Source organism: Gopherus evgoodei, chromosome 8 (assembly GCF_007399415.2).
Source record: "Gopherus evgoodei ecotype Sinaloan lineage chromosome 8, rGopEvg1_v1.p, whole genome shotgun sequence".
In the NCBI taxonomy this organism is placed as follows: Eukaryota; Metazoa; Chordata; order Testudines; family Testudinidae; genus Gopherus; species Gopherus evgoodei.
In genome coordinates this window covers 54830437-54854947 of record NC_044329.1, presented here as the reverse complement: position 1 = coordinate 54854947, position 24511 = coordinate 54830437, and the positions used below count along the sequence as shown (strand labels likewise).

General features: G+C 42.8%; 1 protein-coding gene across 3 annotated transcripts in view; it reads right to left on the bottom strand.

Annotated features, from left to right (window-relative positions):
• AXDND1 (axonemal dynein light chain domain containing 1) overlaps window positions 1–24511 on the bottom strand; it is a 68860-nt gene that overhangs the window by 18184 nt on the left and 26165 nt on the right. For 2 of the 3 annotated variants that reach the window (XM_030573121.1, XM_030573122.1), the window contains exons 10-18: window positions 24175–24315; window positions 22480–22584; window positions 19623–19743; window positions 17112–17213; window positions 16307–16473; window positions 10427–10502; window positions 9936–10170; window positions 7789–8002; window positions 3137–3230 (exon numbers count right to left, since the gene is read on the bottom strand). In XM_030573121.1, coding sequence (XP_030428981.1) covers window positions 3137–3230; window positions 7789–8002; window positions 9936–10170; window positions 10427–10502; window positions 16307–16473; window positions 17112–17213; window positions 19623–19743; window positions 22480–22584; window positions 24175–24315 — 1255 coding nt within the window. The remainder of the gene's footprint in view (window positions 1–3136; window positions 3231–7788; window positions 8003–9935; window positions 10171–10426; window positions 10503–16306; window positions 16474–17111; window positions 17214–19622; window positions 19744–22479; window positions 22585–24174; window positions 24316–24511) is intronic. The other variant, XM_030573123.1, reaches the window with a different exon arrangement.

Genomic DNA, 24511 nt, shown 5'->3' with positions numbered 1-24511 from the left:
TAATGTTGGTTTAACTACCTTTGAGTGCAGTTTAACACATGGAAACAAAGCCGATTAGACAGCCAGTTAAGTCCAAAGTAGACTGCAAAGGGATTTCACAAAACTGGGTGACTGGGCAACAAAATGGCAGAAGAAATTCAATGTAGATAAATGCAAAGTAATGTACATTGGAAAATATAACCGCAAATACACATATAAAATGATGGGATGTAAATTAGATGTTACCACTCAAGAAAGAGATCTTGGAATCATTGTGGACAGTTCTCTGAAAACATCTGCTCAGTGTGCAGCGGCAGTCAAAAAAGCAAACAGAATGTTAGGAACCATTAGGAACGGGACAGATAGTATGACAGAAAATATCGTAATTCCACTGTATAAATCCATGGTACACCCACATCTTGACTACCCCATGCAGTTCTGGTCACCGCAGATAAATTAGAAAAAATAAATTAGAATTGGAAAAATCACAGAAAAGAACCACAAAAATAATTAAGGGTATGGAACAGCTTCCTTTTCACCAGCCTGTGGAAACAAGGAAGAAAGAAGGCAGAAAAGGAAAGAGAAAATAAAGATGAGAAATGTAAACCAAAGAAGAAGGATAATAGACTTCCAGAGCCATCCAGCTGCAGATCCCAGGACCCTGGAGTGAGGCCCCCAGCAGCAGGCCTACTGACTGGGCTTGGACTCTCCCTCATGAAAATCTGTAAGGATGACATTTAAATTATTTCACTGCTTGCCATTTAAGCAGAAACGTCCAGCTAGTACATTTTACCCAGCGTGGTTAGATTCATTTGAAGGAATACTCTATGGGTGGGGAAGGTTGAAAGTTTTAAAGATGCAAATAACTGAATGCTGTATCTAGTATCTGATTGTTTTGTGGTGTCAACTCAGGAACCTGGGAGAGAGGGCAAGAAAGAAGCTCTAGCACACTGGAAGATTTCTGGAGAGAGAGAGAAGGGGGTGGGAAGATCTGACAGGTCTCATGGAGTGAATGAAAATTCTCGAGGGAGTGTGTTGGTGGGATTTAATATAAAGACTGGGTTAAATACCCATTTTGCCTAAAGCTACCTAATATAGTTATTAATACATTTACTAAACCACTTTGTTAGCCAACACATATAATTATACGGCCACACACCATACTAATAAGTATTATGCTCACTGTATTAATATTGTATACATTATATCGGAATGTTGGGTAGTTATGCTAACTAACTTGTATTATGTTCACTTACGTTAAGATAGATATGTGACGTTACATCCCATATTCTTTATGGAAATATGGTTATGATATGAATATAGTATAACTAAGATATACTTTATGCATGATGGCTCATGTAAGGTATCACTGGAAAGGTTATGATTTACTGAGTGTGTTTATCCAATTTGTATGCATGTATCATTTTTTTATCTGAAGCTGGGAATATTGACCGTGTCTCTGTATTTCAAATGTGCTATGTTAGATGAGGCCAGACAGTGTTAGTGGCTTACTGAAGAAATGTACACAAGCACAAGGATTACCCCAGAAACTGTGTGCAATAGAAACCTCTCAGAGATAGCTCTATACAATGGGAACTGCTTGACCCAGCTCAGACAGCTCTAAACATTGGGAACTGTTTGACCAAGTCACAGCAAAAAAGCTTTCCAGCAAGTGGAGGGGAAGATATAAAAGAGGGATAATGACAACATGAGCAGTCTTCACTCTCTACAACAAAACACCTGAAAACACCTGAGGAAAAAGACTGAACTGTGGGAAGTGATGGTCCCAGCCTAAGATCTTTAGCCTGTGTAAGAAAATCTGGGAAAGCCAAGGCAACTGATGCCTTAAGAATCTGCCAGCCTGTTTATTACTTAGGGTGAGAATTTGTTAATTTTTATCCTACCTATCTAGTGTGTTAAGCTCAGTCTGCGTGTTTATTTACTAAAGTAATCTACTTTGTTCTGTTTGCTATCCCTTTAACCACTTAAAATTCACCTTTTGTAGTTAATAAACGTATTTCTTTTTTATAATAAAATCCAGTTTATATAATTTCTAACTGGGGAGGGTAAAGAAGTTGTGCACATCTCTCTTCACATTGAGGAAGAGGGCGGATTTTTATGAGCTTGCACTGTGCAGATTTTTCTATGCAGTGCAAGACAGAATTATTTTGAATTTATCTCCCAAAAAGGGTGGGCACACGAGTGCGGGGGGAGTCCTCTCAGACAGAGCTAACTTCAGCCTGTGACTGCAGCGGGGAGTGACCCTACCTCTGTGTGTGTGCAGCAAGAAGCCAGAGAGAGGGAAGCCTGGCTGATTGAGCAAGAGAGGCTCAGTGAAATCCCAGTACAACAGATGGCACCCCAGAAGGGGGGTCCATCCTGTCACAATGTATATCTCACAATACTCTGCAAATGAAAGGTAGCTTTTGGTATTCGCAAATATGAAACCTATCGAAGATACATGAATGATGTGTCCCAGTACAGGTTGGGTTGTGTCTTCATGGCCCCTAGCACTTGGAATGTGCTTTCCAAAACAAAAGATAGGGAAGGAACAGGTTGATAGAGGAAAACAAGGTAAAAAGCTGATTGGTGGATTTTAGTCTTGGGTGACATATAAAATGCTTTTAGTCTGTAAACAACCATACTATAAATAAGGCTAATTTGAATGCATACTTCAATGCACACTTTCTGTGTAAGGTGAACTGCATGCTGAACTGAAAGTGCTGTCAAGCAATTGGCTATACTTTAGACAATGAACTTGTTAACATTCTCATATGTACTTTGAAATTATCTGATTTTTTTTTTAAATCAGAGATTTCAAAAACTCTTTGCAGAAGCCATTGGAAAAAATCATGAAAAATGTGGCAACATTTTTCATAATTTCCAATGGTCCTACTTAAAGTCTAGTTTATGTCACTCTACTGGGTCTTCTCTGACTCAATAAGCAACAGCACTGAAGAACTCTGAAAGGATCCCTGCCAAGCCTTCTTTTGCCAGAAAGATGGAAACCATAGTGCTGAGCTTCAAAGGGAGAGGAAGGGGTACAGGCACAGGGAGCTTCTTCGGGAATATACAAAATAAATACACAAAATAAAATAAGAGAATGAATGCTAGACAGAGGTGCTCCCATTCCAACCCCCCTCAGGCATATACCTACTTCCTGTGTAAGCTGTATGTTGTCCTTCTCAGCCCCAGAAGTTGTGGTCAAGACCCATTGTTGAATCATCTTAAACACATCACCTGAAACGACCCTGAAGAAAAACAAACCCAAAAACCAAAGTGACCTATAGTGCATCAGATCTGACTCTGAGGCTCTCATGGCTTATACAGAAATCTAGCTTCCCAACTCCACTCTTTATCTGGACCAGCAAGATTCTCTTCTATCTTTCCTGCATACATGTTTCTAGCACAGATCACACATGCCACAGGAGTTGAAGTAGGTATATATTATTCTTATACCAAGAGTCTTCTGGCTCAGCTAACTTTCTCTTGTTGTTATGTTTTTACTTTAACCCACTTCCCAGGAAAAGAGGGTAAATTTGATGCACTTGCAGCATGCAGGTGCTAAAACAGTTTGGTTTTGTCTTCTAATTGATTTTAGTGCTCATGAAGGAGGTTGGGGAGTCCACGGATGAAACTCATGAGTCATTTTCAGGGTGTAGTCAGAACAGAGAGCTTGTATCATGGACTCTAATTGCAGGAGAGTGAAACCAGGAACTAAGGAGCAGTCACCATAAAGATCATTCCCAGACAACAATAATTAAGGAAAATGGAAATCTGGGGTGAAAGAGAGCTTAGGTTAACAAAAATTCAGTCAAATAATTGACAAAAATGATATTAATCTCTTGTATGAGGTAGTCACACCGGGCATGAGAGCTTCCAATAATGGGAATTCTGATTGTCTGAAGTCACAAGTTCTATGTAAATGTGATTGACTTACAGTGGAAACAAAAGTTGTATATTGATTTGCTTCCTTGTGATGGACAAAGAAAACTAAAATGTGTTTTAAAAGTAGGAGAGAGGTTCCTATTGGATTTTTACATTAGAAATTCAGTCCGGCTTGTATTTCCTGAGAGGCTCTATGGATTACTGACAAATAACAGCATTATGACAAGAGAGTATCTGGAGCAACTGGTTTTCAGTCAGAATATTTAAACTCTGGTTTTATTTATGTTTAATATGCATTTAATTCAAATGCCTCACAAACAGTTGTTATCAATGATTTGTCATTGCCTCTCTACTAGCTAAAGACTGAGAAAGCTCCCAGTCTACTTTTGTGGTCGTCCCAGAAAAACTCTAGCAAAAACAACAAGGAATCTGGTGGCACCTTAAAGACTAACAGATTTATTTGGGCATAAACTTTCGTGGATAAAAAACCCACTTCTTCAGATGCCTGTTTGAAGAAGTGGGTTTTTTTCCCACAAAAGCTTATGCTCAAATAAATCTGTTAGCCTTTAAGGTGCCACCAGTCTCCTTGTTGTTTTTGTGGATACAGACTAACATGGCTACCCCTCTGATTCTAGCAAAAACAGAGAAGATAAGCCTTGAGTGCTGCTGACATTGCTTGGATAAAAAACCCACACAGAAACCCATTGTTCCCTTTGAAGATAGATTTAATGGCCTCTCACTTGATGGTGAGTGACTGAACAATGTGTATAGCCATGACCATCAAGCTGTGAATAACTGTGAACTAGCATTGTATTCAGTTTATGCACATACTGCTTGAAGGGTGAAGGATTGTATATATACCTCTACCCCAATATAACGGGATCCTCGGGAGACATAAAATCTCACCACATTATAGGTGAGACCACGTTATATCAAACTTGCTTTGCCCTCCACTGTTCTTTGTTCCCTAATAATTCCCAAGCCCTGACAGGCACTCACCGGCAGCGGTGGGAAGTGGAGCAGCCAGGCCCCAGTCCACTTCACTCCACCAGCTCCCAGCCACAGCACTCCGCTTCCCACCGCCAGTGAGTGTGGGGAGGTTGGGGAAAGGATTCCTCCCACACTCACCTGTGGCAAGAAGTGGAGCGATGCGGCCCCAGCCCACTCCACTCTGCCACCTCCCAGCGCGGTGCTCCGCTTCCCACCACAGGTGAGTGCAGGGAAGTTGGGGAAAGGATGCTCCCCGTCAGGGCTGGTGCTTCCATTGAGGTGAACTAGGCAATTGCCTAGGGCGCCAGGATTTTCGGGGGGTGGCATTTTGCCGGGGGGTGGGCGGCAGGCGGCTCGGGTGGACCTGCCGCAGTCGTGCCTGCGGACGGTCCGCTGGTCCCGAGCGGCTCCGGTGGACCTCCCGCAGGCACGGCTGGGGCAGCTCCACTGGAGCTGCGGACCAATGGACCCTCCGCGGGAGCGGCGCGCAGGGCGGTGAAATGGCCGTGCGCCTAGGGCGCAAAAAACTATAGCACCGGTGCTGATCCCCGTACTCACCTGTGGCAGGAAGCGGAGTGCTGTGGCTGGGAGCTGGTGGAGTGGAGCAGGCTGGGGTCGGGCTGCTCCCGGACCCCTGCTAATCCCCCGGGCCACTCTGGGACTGTGGGGCCCCCAACAGTGCCCTCCCACAGCTCCTGCCCCCCCAGCACCGTGGGAAAGGGACCCCCTGACCACCCCCAAGACCCTCTGCCCCTTATCAAACCCCATGGCCCCGGCCTGGCCTGGCACCCTTAACACGCTGCTCAGAGCAGCATGTCAGAGCTTTACCACATTGTGTGCGAACTCACGTTATAACAGGTCGTGTTATATTGGGGTAGAGGTGTATTTGGTAGGGGGGAGAACTGTGGAGAGGGGTTAAATTGCTATGGTTAGACTACTACATACTGTATTGTCATAAACAGATAGTTAAGGGTTAATAGAAGAGGAGTACTTCATGTCTCTTTTGCCTGTAAAGGGTTAACAAAATAAGTGAGCCTGGCTGTCACCTGACCAGAGGACCAATCAGGGGACAGGATACTTTCAAATCTTGAGGGACGGCAGTTTTTGTGTGTGCTGTTAGTGTTTGGCTGTTGTTCTCTCTGGGTTCTGAGCGTGACCAGATGTGCAACCAGGTTTCTCGCCAATCTCTCTGATACCCTCTCTTATATGTCCAGAATAGTAAGTACTAGGTAGATAAGGCGAGTTAGGCTTATGTTTGTTTTCTTTATTTGCAAATGTGTATTTGGCTGGAAGGAGTTCAAATTTGTATTTTGCTGAAAGGATTTTAATTTGTACTTGTATACTTAGGCTGGGAGGGTATTCCCAGTGTCTATAGCTGAAAGACCCTGTACTTATTCCATTTTAAATTTACAAAGATAATTTTTACTGGTTTTTCTTTCTTTAATTAAAAGCTTTTCTTGTTTAAGAACCTGATTGTTTTTTTTATTCTGGTGAGACCCCAGGGGACTGGGTCTGGATCCACCAGGGAATTGGTGGGGAGAAAGGAGGAAAGGGGGAGAGAAAGGTTAATTTCTCTCTGTGTTAGGATTAATTTCTCTCTCAGGGAGAGTCTGGGAGGGGGAGAGAGAAGGAGGGGGGAAGGTGGATTTTCCTCTCCGTTTTAAGATTCAAGGAGTTTGAATCACAGTGATCTTCCAGTGTAACCCAGGGAGGGGAAGCCTGGGAGAGGCAATGGTGAGGGAAAGGGTTTATTTTCCTTGTGTTAAGATCCAGAAGGTCTGGGTCTTGGGGGTCCCTGGGCAAGGTTTTGGGGGGACCAGAGTGTACCAGGCACTGGAATTCCTGGTTGGTGGCAGCGCTACAAGTACTAAGCTGGTAATTGAGCTTAGAGGAATTCATGCTGGTACCCCATCTTTTGGACGCTAAGGTTCAGAGTGGGGAATTATACCATGATGTATAAAAATTTGGAGATTTCTGTAAATGCTGTAGCTGTTGGGGAGTTTCTCAGTAGTATACATTGTATACATGTATACAATGTATACATATTCTGCAGCTAATTCATTCCATATGTAACTTTTTCTGTCAACAGAGTTACACCATAGAAGAAGTTCACCTCATAAATCCAATTGTAAATTAATCAAATATTTTAATTCTTTTCTTCAAACTGATAAAATAAAATATCGCTATCAGTTAACATGCACAAAATTACAAAAAAGGACTCTTCATATATATAACCAGTCCTCAGCCAACCCCTTCTTATCAGTCTGAGAAGAGAAAGAAAAGATGGCTTTTGCAGAGTGCCTAGAAGGTAAAGAAATCAGAGTGCCACTATTTGCTATGAATGATGTTTTAGTGTTCTGTTTGAATTAATACAAATACAAGAGAAAAAGCATGATTTGTGTATGAAGCTTCAATTTGTACGAAGTTCATCACATGCTAGAATTATCACTGGCGTCAAACTGACCAATCTGAAGCCTACATTCTTTTTTTACCATCTAACAGGTAAACCATGAGCAGCAAGATTCTTCACATTGCCCCATCAATGTGCTTCATCCCTCACCTGGAGGGACCACTTCCAGGGGGTGAGAGGAGAGGTCAGGCTTTGAGGTGCATTTGGTCCTTGGCTTCTAACTCCAAGATTGCCAAGGAAGTGTCAGCTGTGATGGGGACAAGTGTACTAGGAACTGTACACAACTCGTTTCACAGGTATTACCAAACAGCCATCAGGTGGGAATGACTTTTAATCATTGCCCATCTGAACCAAATTTCAGTCGGTGGCCTAGAGGTGAAAGGCTCTATAGCCCATTACCAACCTCCTGTTCCAGACAGTGTCCACCACATGAAAACATTTATCCAAGCATGTGAGAAGAGCAAATTGTATCAGAACAGCCCCAGAGAAGAATGAACAATACTGGCAAGGACCTATCTTACGAGACATGAGGCTTTCTATTGCTCCGATCCTCATGAGACTGGCCGGAACCTATAACTGTCATCAGTGCAGCCACCTGGGTCAGCCAATCAGGAATCACTCGAAACAGTTTCAGCCAATCAGATTCATGCATGACAGATCCTCGCTTGTTGGTTAGCATCTTGAATGTCCAATCTTCCATACTGCTCACTAAACCTGTCAAAATCCTGGTTATCCCTGGGGGGGAAAAGAGGAAACTTTATCTGTATTCCTTCAGTCAGTGAAAAGTGAGCTTCAGAATCCAGCAGTTCAAAATTCTATGATAAGAGGAATGACTACACTACGCATGAATTTAGCGGGCCTGAATTACAGATTAATTGTTTAGTAAGGACCTAATTCAAAACCCACTAAGTCAATGGGTGTCTGTCTGTTTATTTCAAGGAGCTATGGTTCAGACCATAAATTATCTACATAGCTCAATCAATTTCAGATTTCTAGCTCTAAGCAATGGCCAACATCACAAGAATCAGCAGCCTTGTATTCATTCAAAAGCACTGGATCAAGACAGACCAAAAAGGATCTGTCATTTCTATGCATAGAGCCTTTCACAGTACGGTTTTATTTATTTATTTATTTGCCAAGAATGCCTCATACATAAAAGGGCAAAACTTTTAACACAAGCACCCAACTTCTGCCTGGTAAATGTGCATGTGTATGTGCAAATTATAAAAGTGTGTGTAAAATGGGAAACTGCCTGTGCAAAGGTGTGATTACCTGTTCATTTACCCATTTTGCACATTCAGATGTGTATTCTCTGTCTGCTGAGCTGCTTGTAACTATACACATTCTCAATATCCACATAAAGTGTTTAAGCTCTCTTTGAATCCTACTAAAGGTGCTGACTTCTGTGATGTCTTGTGGCAAAGAGTTCCATAGTTTGTGTAATATGGGGAAAAAAGGATTTCCTTTTTCAAATGCGTCGCCTTTTAGATTCACTGATTGTCCCCTTGTTTTTTATTAGAAGAAAGGGTAAATAGGAGCACCAGACTTACCTTTATTCTGTATATCTTTGTAAAATCTCCTCTTATCTAAACTAAATGGTCCAGTCGTATCAATCTCTCCTCACATAGAAGTCTCTCCAGGCCTCTACTCTTTGTCACCCTATACTGACCCCTTCTATTCTGATACGTAGTTTTGTGGAGAGGGTGATCAGAGCTTAGCACAGTATTTAGATGATTGAATGCTATTTCTTTATGTTACAGCATTATGTTTTCAATATCACTAGCCTGTTCCGTATAACTCCTTAACATTTTGTTTGTTTCTACCACTACTGCACACTGAACGCCGGTTTTATTCAGCTGTTCACATTGATACTTTGGTCTCTTTCCTGAGTAGTTACATTAGTTTAGAACCCAGCAATAGTTCTCAAATGACTTTTTCCAATGTGTATTACCTTACATTTGTCAACACTGGATTTCCTCTGCCATGGTGCTGCCCAATCCCCTCATTACATTAGGATGCCCTTTAGATTTCACTGATTTAAATTATTTTGTGTCATCTGCTGATTTTGCCAGCACACTGCTCACCCCTTTCTTCAGATAATTAATAAATATCTTACACAACACTGGAGCTAGTACAGAATCACAAGGCAACCCATTGTTAACCTTTTGCCATAAAGAAAACTGAACATTTAGCCCCACTTTTTTCCCCTATGTCTCTTACCAGTTTCTATGACTACTAAGAACTTGTCTACACGGGACATTTGTTTGCGTAAGCCAGGGTGTGAATGTACAGTGCACTAACTTGCCATACAGTAATATCCCATACAGACACTACCACCATGCACTAGACGTTTCACAGTGCACTTTGATGTACTCCCATTTCAAACAGCAGTATGTCAAAGCACACTGCAGAACTTGCAGAGCGCTGTACCAGGGTCAGCTTGGTGACTTAGTGCATGGCAGGCTAATGCACTGTAGAGTCACACTCTGGCTTCCCAAACAGTAACATCCTGTGCATAAAAGACCTCTTTCTTTAGTAACCTTTTGTGAGGGACTTTGTCAAAGGCTTTTTAAAGTCCAAATAAATTATGTCAGCTAGTTCTCTTTTAGTCACTTGTTCATTGACACACTGAAGGAAAGATTGAATGATAAGATGGGTAATTTCTTACCATTCTCCCCATTTATTCTTACGCTGTACTGTTGGCAAAGCTCATTTGCATGTTCATTTATTTCTTCCATGGCTCTGAGCTCTGGAGGCAACACCCCATTAATGTCCTTGTGACGACTAAGCACTGTTTGTCCCAGTTCTGTCCAACGTTTCTGCAGGTTGGCAGCAGTCTTGAGGGTCTCCGTCTTCATTAATAGAACTTCTCCTCCATATTGCTCCAGGTCCTCATTTAACATCTGAAAAGAAAGTAATGAACATGTCATCCCAGAAAAACCTCTCAGCTGCCTTGGTCACCCCCAGGTGTGCAGCAGAAAGGTGATGGATATCCTTTTGGCCCAAGATGAAAAAGATATTGCAAACTAAGCAACTATATAATAAACTTGGAGCCTTGCTTTATTTCTGTCCTTCTTAGTATTTGTAGAGCTAAATATTAATTATTTACTAGCAGCTTAGTTTGTAGGCTAGGGGAATATGCTTGTCAGAAAGTCTTACATTTTCCAAGTTCTTGAAGTCCTGCAGGATTTCCTCCAATACTTCTCCCTTCATATTAGAGAAGCTTGCTTTCCTGCTAGAGGGACAAGGAGAGAAAGTGAGAAGGGATGAGATACAAGAGAAACATTACTCCTGAATGAGCAAAAGTAAACGTATAATGTGTGCACATGCTGCTCCATGCTATATCCTGTACTTGAAACAGAGGCCTTTTTGCCAAGCGAAGGGTCTTTAGGGCTTCCTCCCCACCACTGACTTACACTCCCTCCCCTAGAATCACAAAAGTGTTTGGAGTCCCTTGTAGGAAAAAAGATTGCTTCAAGCACAGGAGGAATGGAAGGCAAACAAGTACTGGATGTTTAGTCCTCAGAAAGGCTGTGACTGAAACTGACAAAATGCTGTTCTTCACTAATACTGTAATCATCCTGGAAAAAATCTTCTTAAAATAATCATTTTATTCCTATTTTACTTTTTAAATGTGTAGCTCAACAAGTAAGTGGAATGAGGATGGGAACTAAGTTAAAGTTACTATGAGAACCTTACATTTTACATCTTCTGACTGGTCTCATTTTGTAACCTTGGTGTTCTATTAAAATAAATCTTGGTATTTCACTTATTTGCATTTAAGAATAAAAATTATCAAACTTAAACAACAAACAAGAGCACTGTCAGACCAGCCAGAGAGTAACCTTTCAGAAAGAAACCTCTGGTTATAAAGTCAGAGGGTGGACTCCTTGGTCCATTTGAAGTCAATGACAAAACTCCCAGTGCCTTCAGTGAGATCAGGTTTTCCACCCGAGGTGTGGGAGGCTATTGGATAAATACAGTAGGACCTCAGAGTTAAGAACATCAGAGTTACAAACTGATTAGTCAACCACAGACCTCATTTGGAAGCAGAAGTTCGCAATCAAGCAGCAGCAGAGACCAAAAAAAAAAAAAAAAAGGAAATATAGTACAGTACTGTGTTAAACATAAACTACTAAAAAAAAGGAAAAGCAGCATTTTTATTTTGCACAGTAAAGTTTCAAAGCTGTATTAAATCAATGGTTTCAGAGCAGCAGCCGTGTTAGTCTGTATCTGCAAAAAGAACAGGAGTACTTGTGGCATCTTAGAGACTAACAAAAGCTCAAATAAATTTGTTAGTTTCTCAGGTGCCACAAGTACTCCTGTTTTTATTAAATCAATGTTTAGTTGTAAACATTTGAAAGAACAACTATGATGTTTTGTTTAGAGTTACAGACATTTCAGAATTACAAACAACCTCTATTCCTGAGGTGTTCATAACTCTGAGGTTTACTATGATAGGAAGTTTTCTACAATCCGGATTCATAGACAGAAATGGATTTCAGAATTCAATACCTAGGATTTGTTTAAAAAACAAGCCAGTTATTATTTCAGGACATTGTATTGAAAGTGCTTAGCTGTTACTGCATTTTATATTGTTTTCTCTCTACTTTCCCCCTTAAGAAAGACTGTATTGTCCCCGCATTGCCACTGAAGAAGTATTGTTTTGGGGCTTGTCTACACTGGCAAGTTTTTTCGATGAAACTAATGTCGACAAGGAAAAATCAACAAAAGCAAAGTCACCAAAGCGTGTCTACATTTGCTCCCACTGTCAACAGATCATGTCCACATTTGGGGCACCTTTGTCGACAGTGAGAGCAATGGACTGTGGATATGTATCCCACAGTGCCTGGCGACACCATCCATCACTAAGTGTTGTGAGAATGTGGAAACTGAGCAGGGCGCATCCTGGGATGTGCAAAATGTACTGTCATGCCCTGCTTTGTGTCCCACCCTTCCAAAGGTTTCTGGCTTCCTTTTGCACCCTTTTTCCAACTGTCATTCTTTTACAGTGTGCGCCAGCATCTGCAGTGAGAGAGGATAGATCCCACACTTCTCTCCTATGTGCTGTTAGCTGTCATGAGGACATTGCACGTGGCAGCACAGTTACTCTCAGAGTTACTTGCAAAGTTAGCAGAGGATGAATCACAGGCCTCCGAGTGTGATATGGACGGCAGCAACTTATCTGTGCTTTGTGCATTCACAGAGCAGCTGCATAAAGTAGATCGCTTCTGGGCTAGAGAAACAAGCACTGATTGGTGGGATCGCATTGTCATGCAGGTGTGGGATGACGACCAGTGGGTACAGAACTTTAGGATGCGTAAAGCAACCTTCATGGAGCTATGTGCTAAGCTGTCCCTCGAACTGCGACACAAGGACACCAGATTGAGAGCTGCCCTTTCTGCACAGAAGCATGTTGCAATCGCTGTGTGGAAGCTGGTGAATCCAGACTGCTACTAGTCAGTTGCAAATCAATTTGGAGTAGGAAAGTCCACTGTTGGGGCTGTGTTACTCCAAGTAACAGAGATGGGTTTCCCTAACTGTGGCGGGGTGATTGATGGCACACACATTCCAATTTTAGTGCCAGACCACCTTGCCTCTGAATACATCAATAGGAAGGGATACTTCATGCTGTTGCAGGTGCTTGTGGATCATCAGGGGCATTTCATGGACATCAGTGCAGGCTGGTCTGGAAAGGTACATGATGCATGCATCTTCAGGAACTGTGGCCTGCACAGAAAGCTGCAGGCAGGGACTTTCTTTCCAGACCACAGTTTCACAGTGGGGGATGTGGAAATGCCCAAAGTAATCCTGGGAGATCCAGCTTACCCCTTATAGCCCTGGCTCATGAAACCTTACACTGGGCACCTGAACAGCAGCAAGGAGCATTTTAGCAATAGGCTGAGCAGATACCACATGGCAGTCAAATGTGCCGTTGGCCATTTGAAAGCTCACTGGAGGTGTCTCAATGATAGTATAGACCTTACCAAGGAAAGTATTTCCATGGTCATAGCCCCATGCTGCACTAAGGATAATCTGTGTGACTCTAAGGGTGAAATGTTTGCTCAGGTGTCGCGCACTGAGGCAGAGCGCTTGGCTGCACAGTTTGAACAGCCAGATGCTAAGGCTGTCAGAGGAGCCCAGAGAGCTGCTATTAACATTAGAGGCTTTGAGGAACTGCTTTGACAATGAGTGGCAGTAACACGTCTGCTTTGGAGTTGCTTCCCTGGTGCCTCCATGTACAATTTTGCAGACCAAGATCTATGCAACACAATGCTTTACAAGCCTCTTTGCGAGAGTGAATTGAATGCTATACGCTTTTGTAGAACACAGATAAAAACGCTGTACCACTGAATACCTTAGCCTTTATTTATTGTTAAAAAGGGTAAAACCTCACAACTGTGTGTAGCTCCAGCTATCACTGTGCAAGCTGTGAGAAGGGGTGGAGTGATGGGGAAACTCAGGAGTGCTGTGAAGTGAAAAGGAATGTGTGAGCATGGGGGGAGGAGGGGTTGACAAAGAATTATGCATCTGCATGTGCTGCAGTGGACACCGACCACAGATCTGCTCAGTCGGCAGCTGTATCAAAGACTTGAGCATCTCTGTCTGGTCCTCCATAACTGTTATCATCCACTCTGTTGCTTGCCTGGCAAAAGCAGCATTCTCTTTTCTGTCCTGCCTTTCGGCTTCCTGGCACCCTTTCCATTCCCTGGTCTGTCTCTCATTGTGCTGCAGCACCTCCCAGAACATGTCTTCTTTTCTACACCTATGTTTTTTTCTTATCTGCCAAAGTCAGTCCACTAGGATGTGTGGTGTGTTCTTCAAGGTCTGTGCTGAACAGAAGAGGAATTGTTACATTCCAGCAAATGACTGAAACATTTTAGTAAAAAGGGTATTTTCCTAGTAGAAATCATTTTCCCTCTGAGACTCTAGGCAGGCACACAGCTTCACGAGCACCCCAATCATGGTGAGTGTCGGGAGTGGGGGGAAGTTGTGCGTACGGACAAAAAGGTCATGGCTTTCAGGGCAGCTTTCCAGGGAACTCATTCTAAAATTATCCCACTCTTTTTCACAGGCGGCCAACCTGCTGGCTAACATCTCACTGTTGTGGGTGACCAGATATACCAGGGCACAACTGCTGAATGCTTGTGGCTTTCACCCTGGTCTATATGTAGCTCAGCTATGTGCTGCTTTGGTCCCGGCTCCAGTGATTGCTAAATGGCATGGTACAGTTTTCCAAAATGGGGGAACTAACAAGGCTGCCATCCCTTGGAATCTATGGCAGAGGATTAACAAGTACCTCTTGGAAACTTTCCAGAGCCTCTCTCTGGAGGATTCTCTACAGGTCTCGATGTCCACTGACACCCTGCTTGGCCATGCAGATTAGCTACACAGGTCAATGTCCAGCTCACAGAAAAAACTACCCGCCTCCCACTTTTCAATTCCCTACATAAGCCACAGCAACTTACCCAGAGTCTCATCTGCTTCCTTCTCCCCGTTGAGTATTTCTGAAGTGGAAAAAAGTTTCTGGCTGCCTGCCCCACTGGGCGATCCCGTCGGGAGCACCACATCCTCTTCTAGCTCAACTTCTTCATCCAGAATTTCAGCCTGCTGGTTACCCCTCTTTCTGCTGCCTGCGAAGTATCCACGGGGCTATCGGTGATGGAGGTGGGGTCACCACTGAGGATAGCATTCGGCTCCTTATAGAACTGGCAGGCCTTAGGTGCACCACCGGAGTGATGGTTCGCCTCCTGCACTTTATGGTACACCTGCCTCAGCTTCTTTATCTTCACTCTGTACTGCTGCGTGTCCCAATCATAGCCCTTTTCGCACAAGCCTCGAGAAATTTGCCCATATGTGTCCTGATTCCTACGGGTCACTTGCACTGAACAGACTCCTCTCCCTATATACTGATCAGATCCAACAACTCATCAGTGGTCTAAGCGGGACCATGTTTGGTGCGATAGCCAGCCATGCTCACCTGGGAAGCCTCCTGGGAAGCTCCTCTGGGAAGCCAGGAAGCAGGAAATTAGATCTAAAATTCCCAGGGCTTGCAAGGGGGTGGGGGGGGGAAATTGCTGCAGGGCAGCAAAGTTCAAACCGGCAGCATGAGAATTGTGGGATACTTTCTGGAGGCCAATAAAATCGAAAAAAACCCTGTGGAGTCTACACTCCATGTTTGTTGACAATAAAGGGAGGAGAAAAGACAAAAGTCTCTCACAGGGATGGAAGTTTTTTGTCGCCAAAACTAGGCGTTGTTGTTTTTTTTTAAAGTCACACTGCAGTGTGTATGCTATTGCTGTTTTGTCTCCAAAAGCCAGTTTTTGGTGATAAAACTTGCCAGTGTAGACAAGCCCTTAGTGTGTATTAGTACTTAGGATGTAGTATAGTCCTTCCAATAGATAGGATCTATTATTTATTTCTTCCCTTCATTTAGAGACAATCAACCTTTATCCTTGTCATTATTATTATTCATTACATTCATTGTGGAAGTCTCAGGAGCCCCAGTCATGAACCAGGACCTCATTGTACTCGGCATTGAAAAAACACAGCACAAATAGATGGTCTAAAAACCTTACAAGCTACACTGCCTCTGAGGTGCTGGATGTTATCTTGAATGCCTGTATTTTAGTAATGTTTCATCTTAGGTGATCATTTCTCCCCATTTGCTTCAAAATCCTCATGGTAACAGACAAACAGATCTCATAGTTTACTGTGAAATCTTTTGTTTTCTGCTGTTCGGGGGGGAGTAAGACAGAATTCTTGCAGAAGGCATGAACAGAAGTCTACATCACCATACTGTAGCTGACAGATTTCAGCTGTGGACAAGGTTTTCAAAATAAACAGATGTCAAACCTAACAGAACAATGGTAAGGTGTATGCAGCTTGCATCCAGTGAGCCAAATCCTCCAAGTAATGGTGGTTTTGCCTGAATATGGGCTGCCAGGTTTAGTGTACTGCAATTTTCTGTCATATAAAGGTGGTGGAGGTAGCCAGTGTACCACTGCCTAAATTAAACAATAACTCCTGGACACTCACAAAGCATTGTCCTGGAAGTACTGCATCCACTTGGTGAGGCCATTCTGAACCATTCGCAACTTCTCCCTGCTGGAGTTTTCAGCATGTTCCACTTCAACTCCAATGCGGTTCAACAGCTCCCTGAACTGCTCAGTCATCTCCTGCAAATTGGAAAGGTCTGCTGTGTCCTGTGTGCATCACAAGAAAGAATGGGAGAGCCATAAGACAAGGGACCTTCCATTTCACTGGGATCAGAACAATGACCACTCAGATGTCTGAAGAAGTACCCACTTCATAGACTGCTAGCTGGAAAATGTTCTGCAGTTCCACAGCATTCACAATGACCTTGGAAGCTGGACATTTCACTAGTGGCATTAGGACTGAGGCACACATGACTCAGCTCAGCACCTGAGTTTTGTATTTGTGCTGAAACATCAGAAGGCAAATGTGCCAGGCCAGCACTGTTGAGGATACAATTACACTAGCATTGATTTGGCTTGGTCTTCTGAGGATGAACAGAGGGATCAAAGTAGGAAAAGCCATGGAGAGAAGGAAAAACAGAGAGACGAAGAAAGCTGAGGACAAAGCGATGGGACAGGAGAAAAAAGGATCAGTAGGGAGAGGAACAGAGAGAAAGAGAAAGGGGGAGATAGAGAACCTATTCAAACCATACCATTCATTCAAACCTGAGCCAAAACTTTAAAGTTCAAATAGTAACTGAGAAACATGAAATCCTGCACTGAGACAGATGGACCCTGCACAGACACAAGCTCTTCAAACATAGCCTTCTCCACACCACAGTCATACATCATAAACAGGACTCTACCTGTGATGCCAGAAGCACTATGAAGTGTTTGATGACTTTGGTCCATGCCTTTTCACTAACATAGAGCTTGCGAGACAACGTGAGCTGGTTTCTTTCGATCACCTGCAAGGAACACAGTTACTTATACTGGCTTTTTTGGGAGTGGTGAGGAGGTTAGAGGACAACCCAGGAGATAAGTGACCCAAGCTCCACTGTGTAAGAAACGTACCCTGAAAAGCTGACTTCACACTAGCACTCCCTAAGCTATAAGACACTATGGGCAGAGCTGTGACAGGATTTACAGGGCTAGGACAGGTAATCTTCTGCCTTCCTGTCACCTGTCCCCTACAGTGACCCCACACTCCCAGAGAGGCTGTTATCTCTTCTAGCCCTGCCTCCCCTACTGCAGGACTCACCCTCTCACCTTGAGTCTGTTTCTCATCAATGTCTGCCCTTGCTTTTCCTTGCCTCTGCTCCCCGCTTGGGGTTACTCCTCCCATTTGCTGCTCCCCTCATATGTCTGCCCCATCTCATTTTTCTTTCAAACATCCCTCACCTACTTTTGCTGTTGTTCTCAGTCCTTTTCCCTTGGCTCTCTCCAATTCTTTCACTACCCTGTCTCTGCCCCTCACTGTTTTAGCCCCCTGCTCCATTGTTGCCTCTTTTTGCCCTGTCCAGCTTATCAAGTGGCTCAGGACGGCCCAGGGCTGCCCTTCTGCTGTCACAGTGAGTGCTTGTTGTGTCTTCCCAACACCTGCTCCTGGCTGACTCCCCACTGGAGCAGGTGGCACTAGCGTGAACTCCTCCTGCTGCACATATTATTGCCAGGTACTGTACCCAAACACTGGCAGACTGTCCCTGTCCAAAGTGGTTGGTGAGTACTGACCCCCCACAGCATACAAGAGGGGCATCAACCATTTCAACACTGACTCATGGCATGAGAAAGGGCCAGGAAATACAGACCAGTCTCTTACCAGCGCTGCTGCGCATCACAGACATCCTGCTGTGCAGACCCATTGAGAGGCCCGCCTTCCACTAAAAGCCCAGGCCCTGGACAACTGTCTCCCCTCATCACCAGACACATGACAGCCTGGCCATTTGGAGAGAAAGATCTGAATAGACGTTGCTGTCATAGGCCTCACAGAGAACAGTTTGTAGAACAGAACTCCATAAAAAATGGCTACCTAAGTGCCAATGACCACCATAGCGAATAAATGAGCAGCATGCAACAGCAGAACCAAAGTGTGTGGTAAAGCCACCTACTGTCATTGGTTTGATTAACAATCCAAGAACACTCCTTGAGGAGGAGAGAACTTCCTTACCACACTACCTCACTTGAGCTTAAACGCCAGCAGGAACCTCCTTAGAATGATTCACTGTGTGATGGAGGATGGCCAAAGCCCAACACATCCCAGCTAGTAGGGATGGAGATTTAAAGGACTGCTCAGCAACTTTTGGCTTTTATTCCACATGATATGCAAGGTATCCGAGTATTTTATAAGTAACAATGGTGAGCCCATGCTCGATTACATCCCAGCAGATGGCTCCTGTATGTAAAAGTGGCAGTAGAACAACTAAAGCCCATGGTTTGAAGCTTAGTGGGGCTCTCTGGAAGGCAATAACTTTGGTCAAATAACAATAGATTGTAAATTTGCATTAACTTACTCAAATTCAGGCACAAACCATCAGGGTAATGCGCCTTTTAAAGTTAAACTGTAACAGAAACCACATATGGCATTTATGATAGGTACCACATATATCAAAAATGTCTGTACCATATTTCCAATATTGTATTTTTCTTGGTAAAAATAGTCCTCAAGAGATGAAGTAAGGTACTACTCAGGATGAGCAAGAGTGGAAGAATCTGGACATTAATAATCTCTTAAAAGGAAAAATATCAAAAGGAAATGTAAACATATCAAGCCATCGCCAATAACTCTGAACAGATGTACTTTGAAAGACTAATAATGTTGTCCATGGGAAACTCAGAGAGCCAAAAAAAAATGTGTTCCCACTCTGTTTCTGCAGAACTATTGCTACCTCATCCTAAGAAACAACCTGAAAAACTACCAGACAACTCCAAGAAGTTCTCACAGCAAATGTTTAACTTGAATGGGATAAAATAAGAGACCACCAATGTGGACACAGTAGAAAAAGAAAGTAAAATATATTCTTGAAATTACAGAAAAAGTCTAGGGAATCTGGGTTGGATAATCTAAACTTTGAGAAACGTCAAGGAAGCATTTTAGTGACACTATTTCTGAAAAAACACAAGCCACTCTCTGATTCATATGAAATCCTCTGGCACTGAGCCTGAAGATTAGCACCAGAAAAAGCAATATATATCTGTCAGTTTCCACAGTTAAAAGAGCCAAAAAGCAACAGTCCCCTGAGAAAAGCAGTCTTGGCAGGTCTGGGAGCACAAGATTTCAGTTAAATAAAACCTTTGGAAATCCTGGAACAGGAGTTTTAGTTACAATGGTTTGTATCCTGCAGTAAGGCAGTGTCCTCCATGATGCTGTCTGTACCTACCTTCATTGCCAGGTCATATGTAGCTGAGCTCCAGATTTCTTTCTCTTGGGTTAACTGGAGCAGCTGGGTCTCAAGCCTTGCTCTTTGTAACTCATACAACTCACGATATTCTTCCACAAGACTGAGAGAAGAAGACAGAGAGACAAGGTGTGGGTGAGGTAATACAATATCTTTTATTGGACCAACTTCTCTTGGTGAGAGAGACACGCTAAATGCAAGGTGGAACAGATTGTTTAGCATAAGTTTACTTAATTTATTACAATTTAATCGGAGTATCTTTCCCAGACCTGAAGAAGAGCTCTGTGTGGCTCCAAAGCTGGTCTATCTCACCAACAAAAATTGGTCCAATAAAAGATATTACCTCACCCATCTTGTTTCTCTAACATCCTGAGACTGATACAGCTACAATTACACTGCATAGAAGATGACAGAGGTACACTACTGGAATTCACATCCCCCTCCTCCTAACCTAGTTTTTTATCTTTCCCACAGCTCCCAAACATTTCTCATATACCTGCTTCAGCCAGATCTCCTTCCTCAATTACCACACTCTGCAGGCCCTGCCAATCTACAGCTCCTTTCCCTGAATCCCAAATAAGCCCTGTCATAAACAGATAGTTATGGGTTAATGTCTCTTTACCTGTAAAGGGTTAAGAAGCTCAGTATACCTGGCTGACACCTGACCAGAGGACCAACAGGGGGACAAGATACTTTCAAATCTTGGTGGAGGGAAGTCTTTGTTTGTGCTTTTTGTTTTGTTGTTGTTGTTCGCTCTCGGGACTGAGAGGGACGGGACATCAATCCAGGCTCTCCAAATCTGTCTGAATCAGTCTCTCATGTTTCAAACTTGTAAGTAATTAGCTAGGCAAGGCGTGTTAGTCTTATGTTTGTTTTCTCAACTTGTAAATGTTTCTTCTTGCTGGAAGGATTTTTACCTCTGTTTGCTGTTTACCTCTGTTTGCTGTTTACCTCTGTTTGCTGTAACTTTGAATCTAAGGCTAGAGGGGGTTTGCTCTGGGCTATATGAATCTGAGTATCCTGTAAAGTATTTTCCATCCTGATTTTACAGAGATGATTTTTACCTTTTCTTTCTTTAATTAAAAGCTTTCTTTTAAAGAACCTGATTGATTTTTCCTTGTTTTAAGATCCAAGGGGATTGGATCTGGACTCACCAGGGACTGGTGGGGGGAAAGGAGGGGGGAGAGCTAATTTCTCCTTGTTTTAAGATCCAAGGGGATTGGATCTGGACTCACCAGGGATTGGTGGGGGGCAGGGCCAGCTTTAGGCCGATTTGCCCGATTCCTCCGAATCAGGCCCCGCCCCTGAAGGGGGCCCCGCACTGGCCAGCTGTCTCCCTGAAGCAAAGTTCTGCGTCTTCCCGAAGCAGCAGCTGTTGCTGTTAGGCAATGAGAGATGCTGGCCGGCAGAAGGCTGAGGCAGAGACAGCCGCTGGGTATTGCAGGTCAGGAGGGGGGAGAGGGGAGAAGGCACACGTGCTTGCAGCCTTCCTCCCATCCCCTCCCCTCCCCTCCCCCCAGCAGTCACCTGGAGCCTGGAGGAGACCCCGAGGGAGCTTCTGGTCTGGTGGGAGACACAGGAATCTCTGCAGTGGACCTCACTCATCTGAACAGCTGCTGGGGCTTCCGACAGTGAGTGTTTGACCCTGTCATTCCCCCTAGGTTTGTAATATTGGGTTGGTGTTGTGGTTTTCAGGGTGTTGCTGTTTGAGGGTGAGTTTGTGCCTGCCTGTGTCTGTTTCAGAACTAAAGTTGGGATCATGTCATGTAACCCAGGAAAAAAGCTCCCAGCTGGTACTTAGTGCTGTGAACTCCAGGTAAGAGAGAGGGAGGTTTGGAGGAGGAAATCAAATACATCAAGAGGGGAGAATGGTTGTTTTTAAGCGCTTTTTTTTGGTCATCCTTGCTGGGGCCCCGTCAAAACTGTTCGAATTGGGCCCCGCACTTCCTAAAGCTGGCCCTGGTGGGGGGAAAGGAAGGGGATGGTTAATTTCTCCTTGTTTTAAGATCCAAGGGGTTTGGATCTGTGTTCACCAGGGAATTGGTGAAGTCCCTCAAGGCAACCCAGGGAGGGGAAAGTTTGTGGGGGACAGGGAGTGCGCCAGACATTGAATTTCTGGCTGGTGGCAGTGTTACCAGATCTAAGCTAGTAATTAAGCTTAGAAGTGTTCATGCAGGTCCCCACATTTGTACTCTAAAGTTCAAAGTGGGGGAAAAAACCTTGACAAGCCCTTTTACTGATATTCCCACTGTGAGCTCCCAACAAGTCTGGAGACAAGTCTGTGCTGAGCTTAGGCTGACTGTTCTATTCATAATGCAACCTTCCCTAGGTCAGGTGTTTCAGAACTCAATGCAGGAGTCTGACACACTCTGCACCAGTTGGCCACTCAGAGATTGAGGTCTGTGATGTTTTTTGCAGACTGTCAAGAGACAGGGAACTGAGAACTGGGAGGACGAGGAGGCGGTAGTACTTAGTAAAAATCATTAAAATGTGAAAATACACAGAAAACAAATACAAAGGACTTTTAATGGTTAAAACTTGAAACATTAAAACAACTTCTCCCTTTGAGAAATTTGGCACTATTACAGAAATTTCTGTGCAGTATACCTGGTTGGATATACTGCACAGAAATAAGCAGTTTCCCATACAGAGAGAGAAATCAATATTCCACCCCCCTCTACAATGCCCTAAAGAGAGAGAAATCAGTGTGCCACATCCCTTCCCACAGAGAGTAAACACTGGGCCACGTCACCTGTGAGACAATAGAAGAAATATGTGCTTTGCCTTCAACTCAAAAACACCATATTGCTCCAACCTTCCCTCGGCTGAAGGAACTCACTTTGCATTCAGCTCAGCATCCCGCACTGCATCAGCCAGCTCCTCATGGGCCCGTTCTGCTTCTCTTGTCACCCTGAAGTCGTGTTCTCGGACCTCACATAGCTCACTAGAATAGCATAGAACAGTCATTTCACAGCCTGCTGCAATCAGAACAATTCAGAGTCAACCTACCAATCTCAATCTAGAGTGCCTTTAGTTGTCTTGTGTGCTTCCCTTCCACAAACAGTCAATCATCTCATCTTAAGGGATCTTTATGTCCTTCCAGTGCACACAAAACTCTATGGTCTTCTTGTGCACACGTTTTGCTTAAAGCTCTCCCTCTGCAGACAGTTTTGCATAACATTTCAAACAAGATGGATGGATTTAAATCAAAGCTATTTAAATCATTGATTTTAATCATGATTGAAATTAGCAAGAAGAAAATCTTGATTTAAATCATCAACTTTAATCATGCTTTGCATTAGTACTTTTTAGTTATTTTCCTACAGAAAGGTTGATTCTCATTGATTGGTAGCAGAAAACATATTGATTTGCAACTAAATATAGTCCTTACACTAAGCTTAGTGTTTCATTTTGCAAACAAGGAAGATACACCATACCTGTACACATTTATTTAAGCAATAATATAGCTTACCATCCATTTATTCTGATTCTTAGCTTTCCATTTTTTAAGTTAGAAATGGTGAATGATGCATTTCATATTTACTAGATGATGATTAATTATTTACTTGTGATTTGTGTCAAAACTCTGTATTGATGGAAATTCAAATTCAATTAAAAATGCACCAAAACAGCATTCTATTTATTAATTAAAACTATTTTAAATATGTTGAAATATGCCAAAAAAATCAAAAAGTTTATCAAAATAAGTTTTGCATTTAAAACTAACCAATTTATTAAACAAAGAAGGTATTATTTGTATTTAAAGAATTGAACTGACTGTTTCTGGTCACCAGGTCCTTCAACATTTTAGAACTAGTAAATCTCATCCTCTCACACCTAGTTTTTATTCATAGTTTGGAAGAGGAAAACAAGCTTTCCTGATTTTTTCAACTCCCAAGTGGTTTTTTAACTTTGAATGAACTAGTCATTGAACTGAACTACCCGAATAAACTAAAATGAAGAAAATATCCTCTCTGAACAAGCAGAAGAGGCTACTGCTGTCAAAAGCTAATTTAACACTTCATACATTGGTTCCAGATGCCTAGGAAATGACTACCATCAGTTCAATGGTTTGACATTCTTTAAAATTTAGCAGCAAATATTCATTACTTAATATTTTTTGTATTTAATTTAAATGATTTAAATAGACAATAATTCACTTAGGTCTTAACATAGGCTATCATTTCAAATTTATTTTTAAATAGGTTTATTTTTCAATTCAATTTAAAGAAAGTTCAATTTAAATTTAAAACAAATGTGAGGTTTTTATTTTTTTAAATAACCATTGATTGTTTTCCACCCTGATTTGAAGAAAAGGAAGAGACTTTGCTGCCATCCTATGCTACAGTTCTACAGGACTGGTATTAAGAATGTGGGGAGAAAGCTTTGCATAAGAGGTAAGACAGCTGTGAGATGGTTAATATTGCTCTGACCCACAGCATATAACATGGGAGCAGAAACCATGGACAAGCAGCACACCCAACAAATCTACTGAACAGAAGGTAGATTTCTGAAGATTAATCATGATTCAGACCTGGTCAGCTGTCCAACAGATTCCTTGAAGTTGTATAACTCTTCTGTAATGTGCCTGTCCATTACTCGTTGTGCCATCATTTCTTTGTAAAGGTTTCTCATCTGTTGGGGGATTCGATCCAGCAGATGCACATACCTCTGCCTGTAATAGATAGAGACAGTAAACAGGGGAAATTGTCTTACCTTTCTGAGAATCACATCTGCTAATCCAGAATCTAATAGGAGGGTCCTCTTTCCACTGAGTATGGAAATTTCTATAATATAAACTTCCTAGCATTTGAAGCCAGGATTTTAACATTCTAGGATTATTCAGTTGTGTCAAATACAGGATCTCTGAG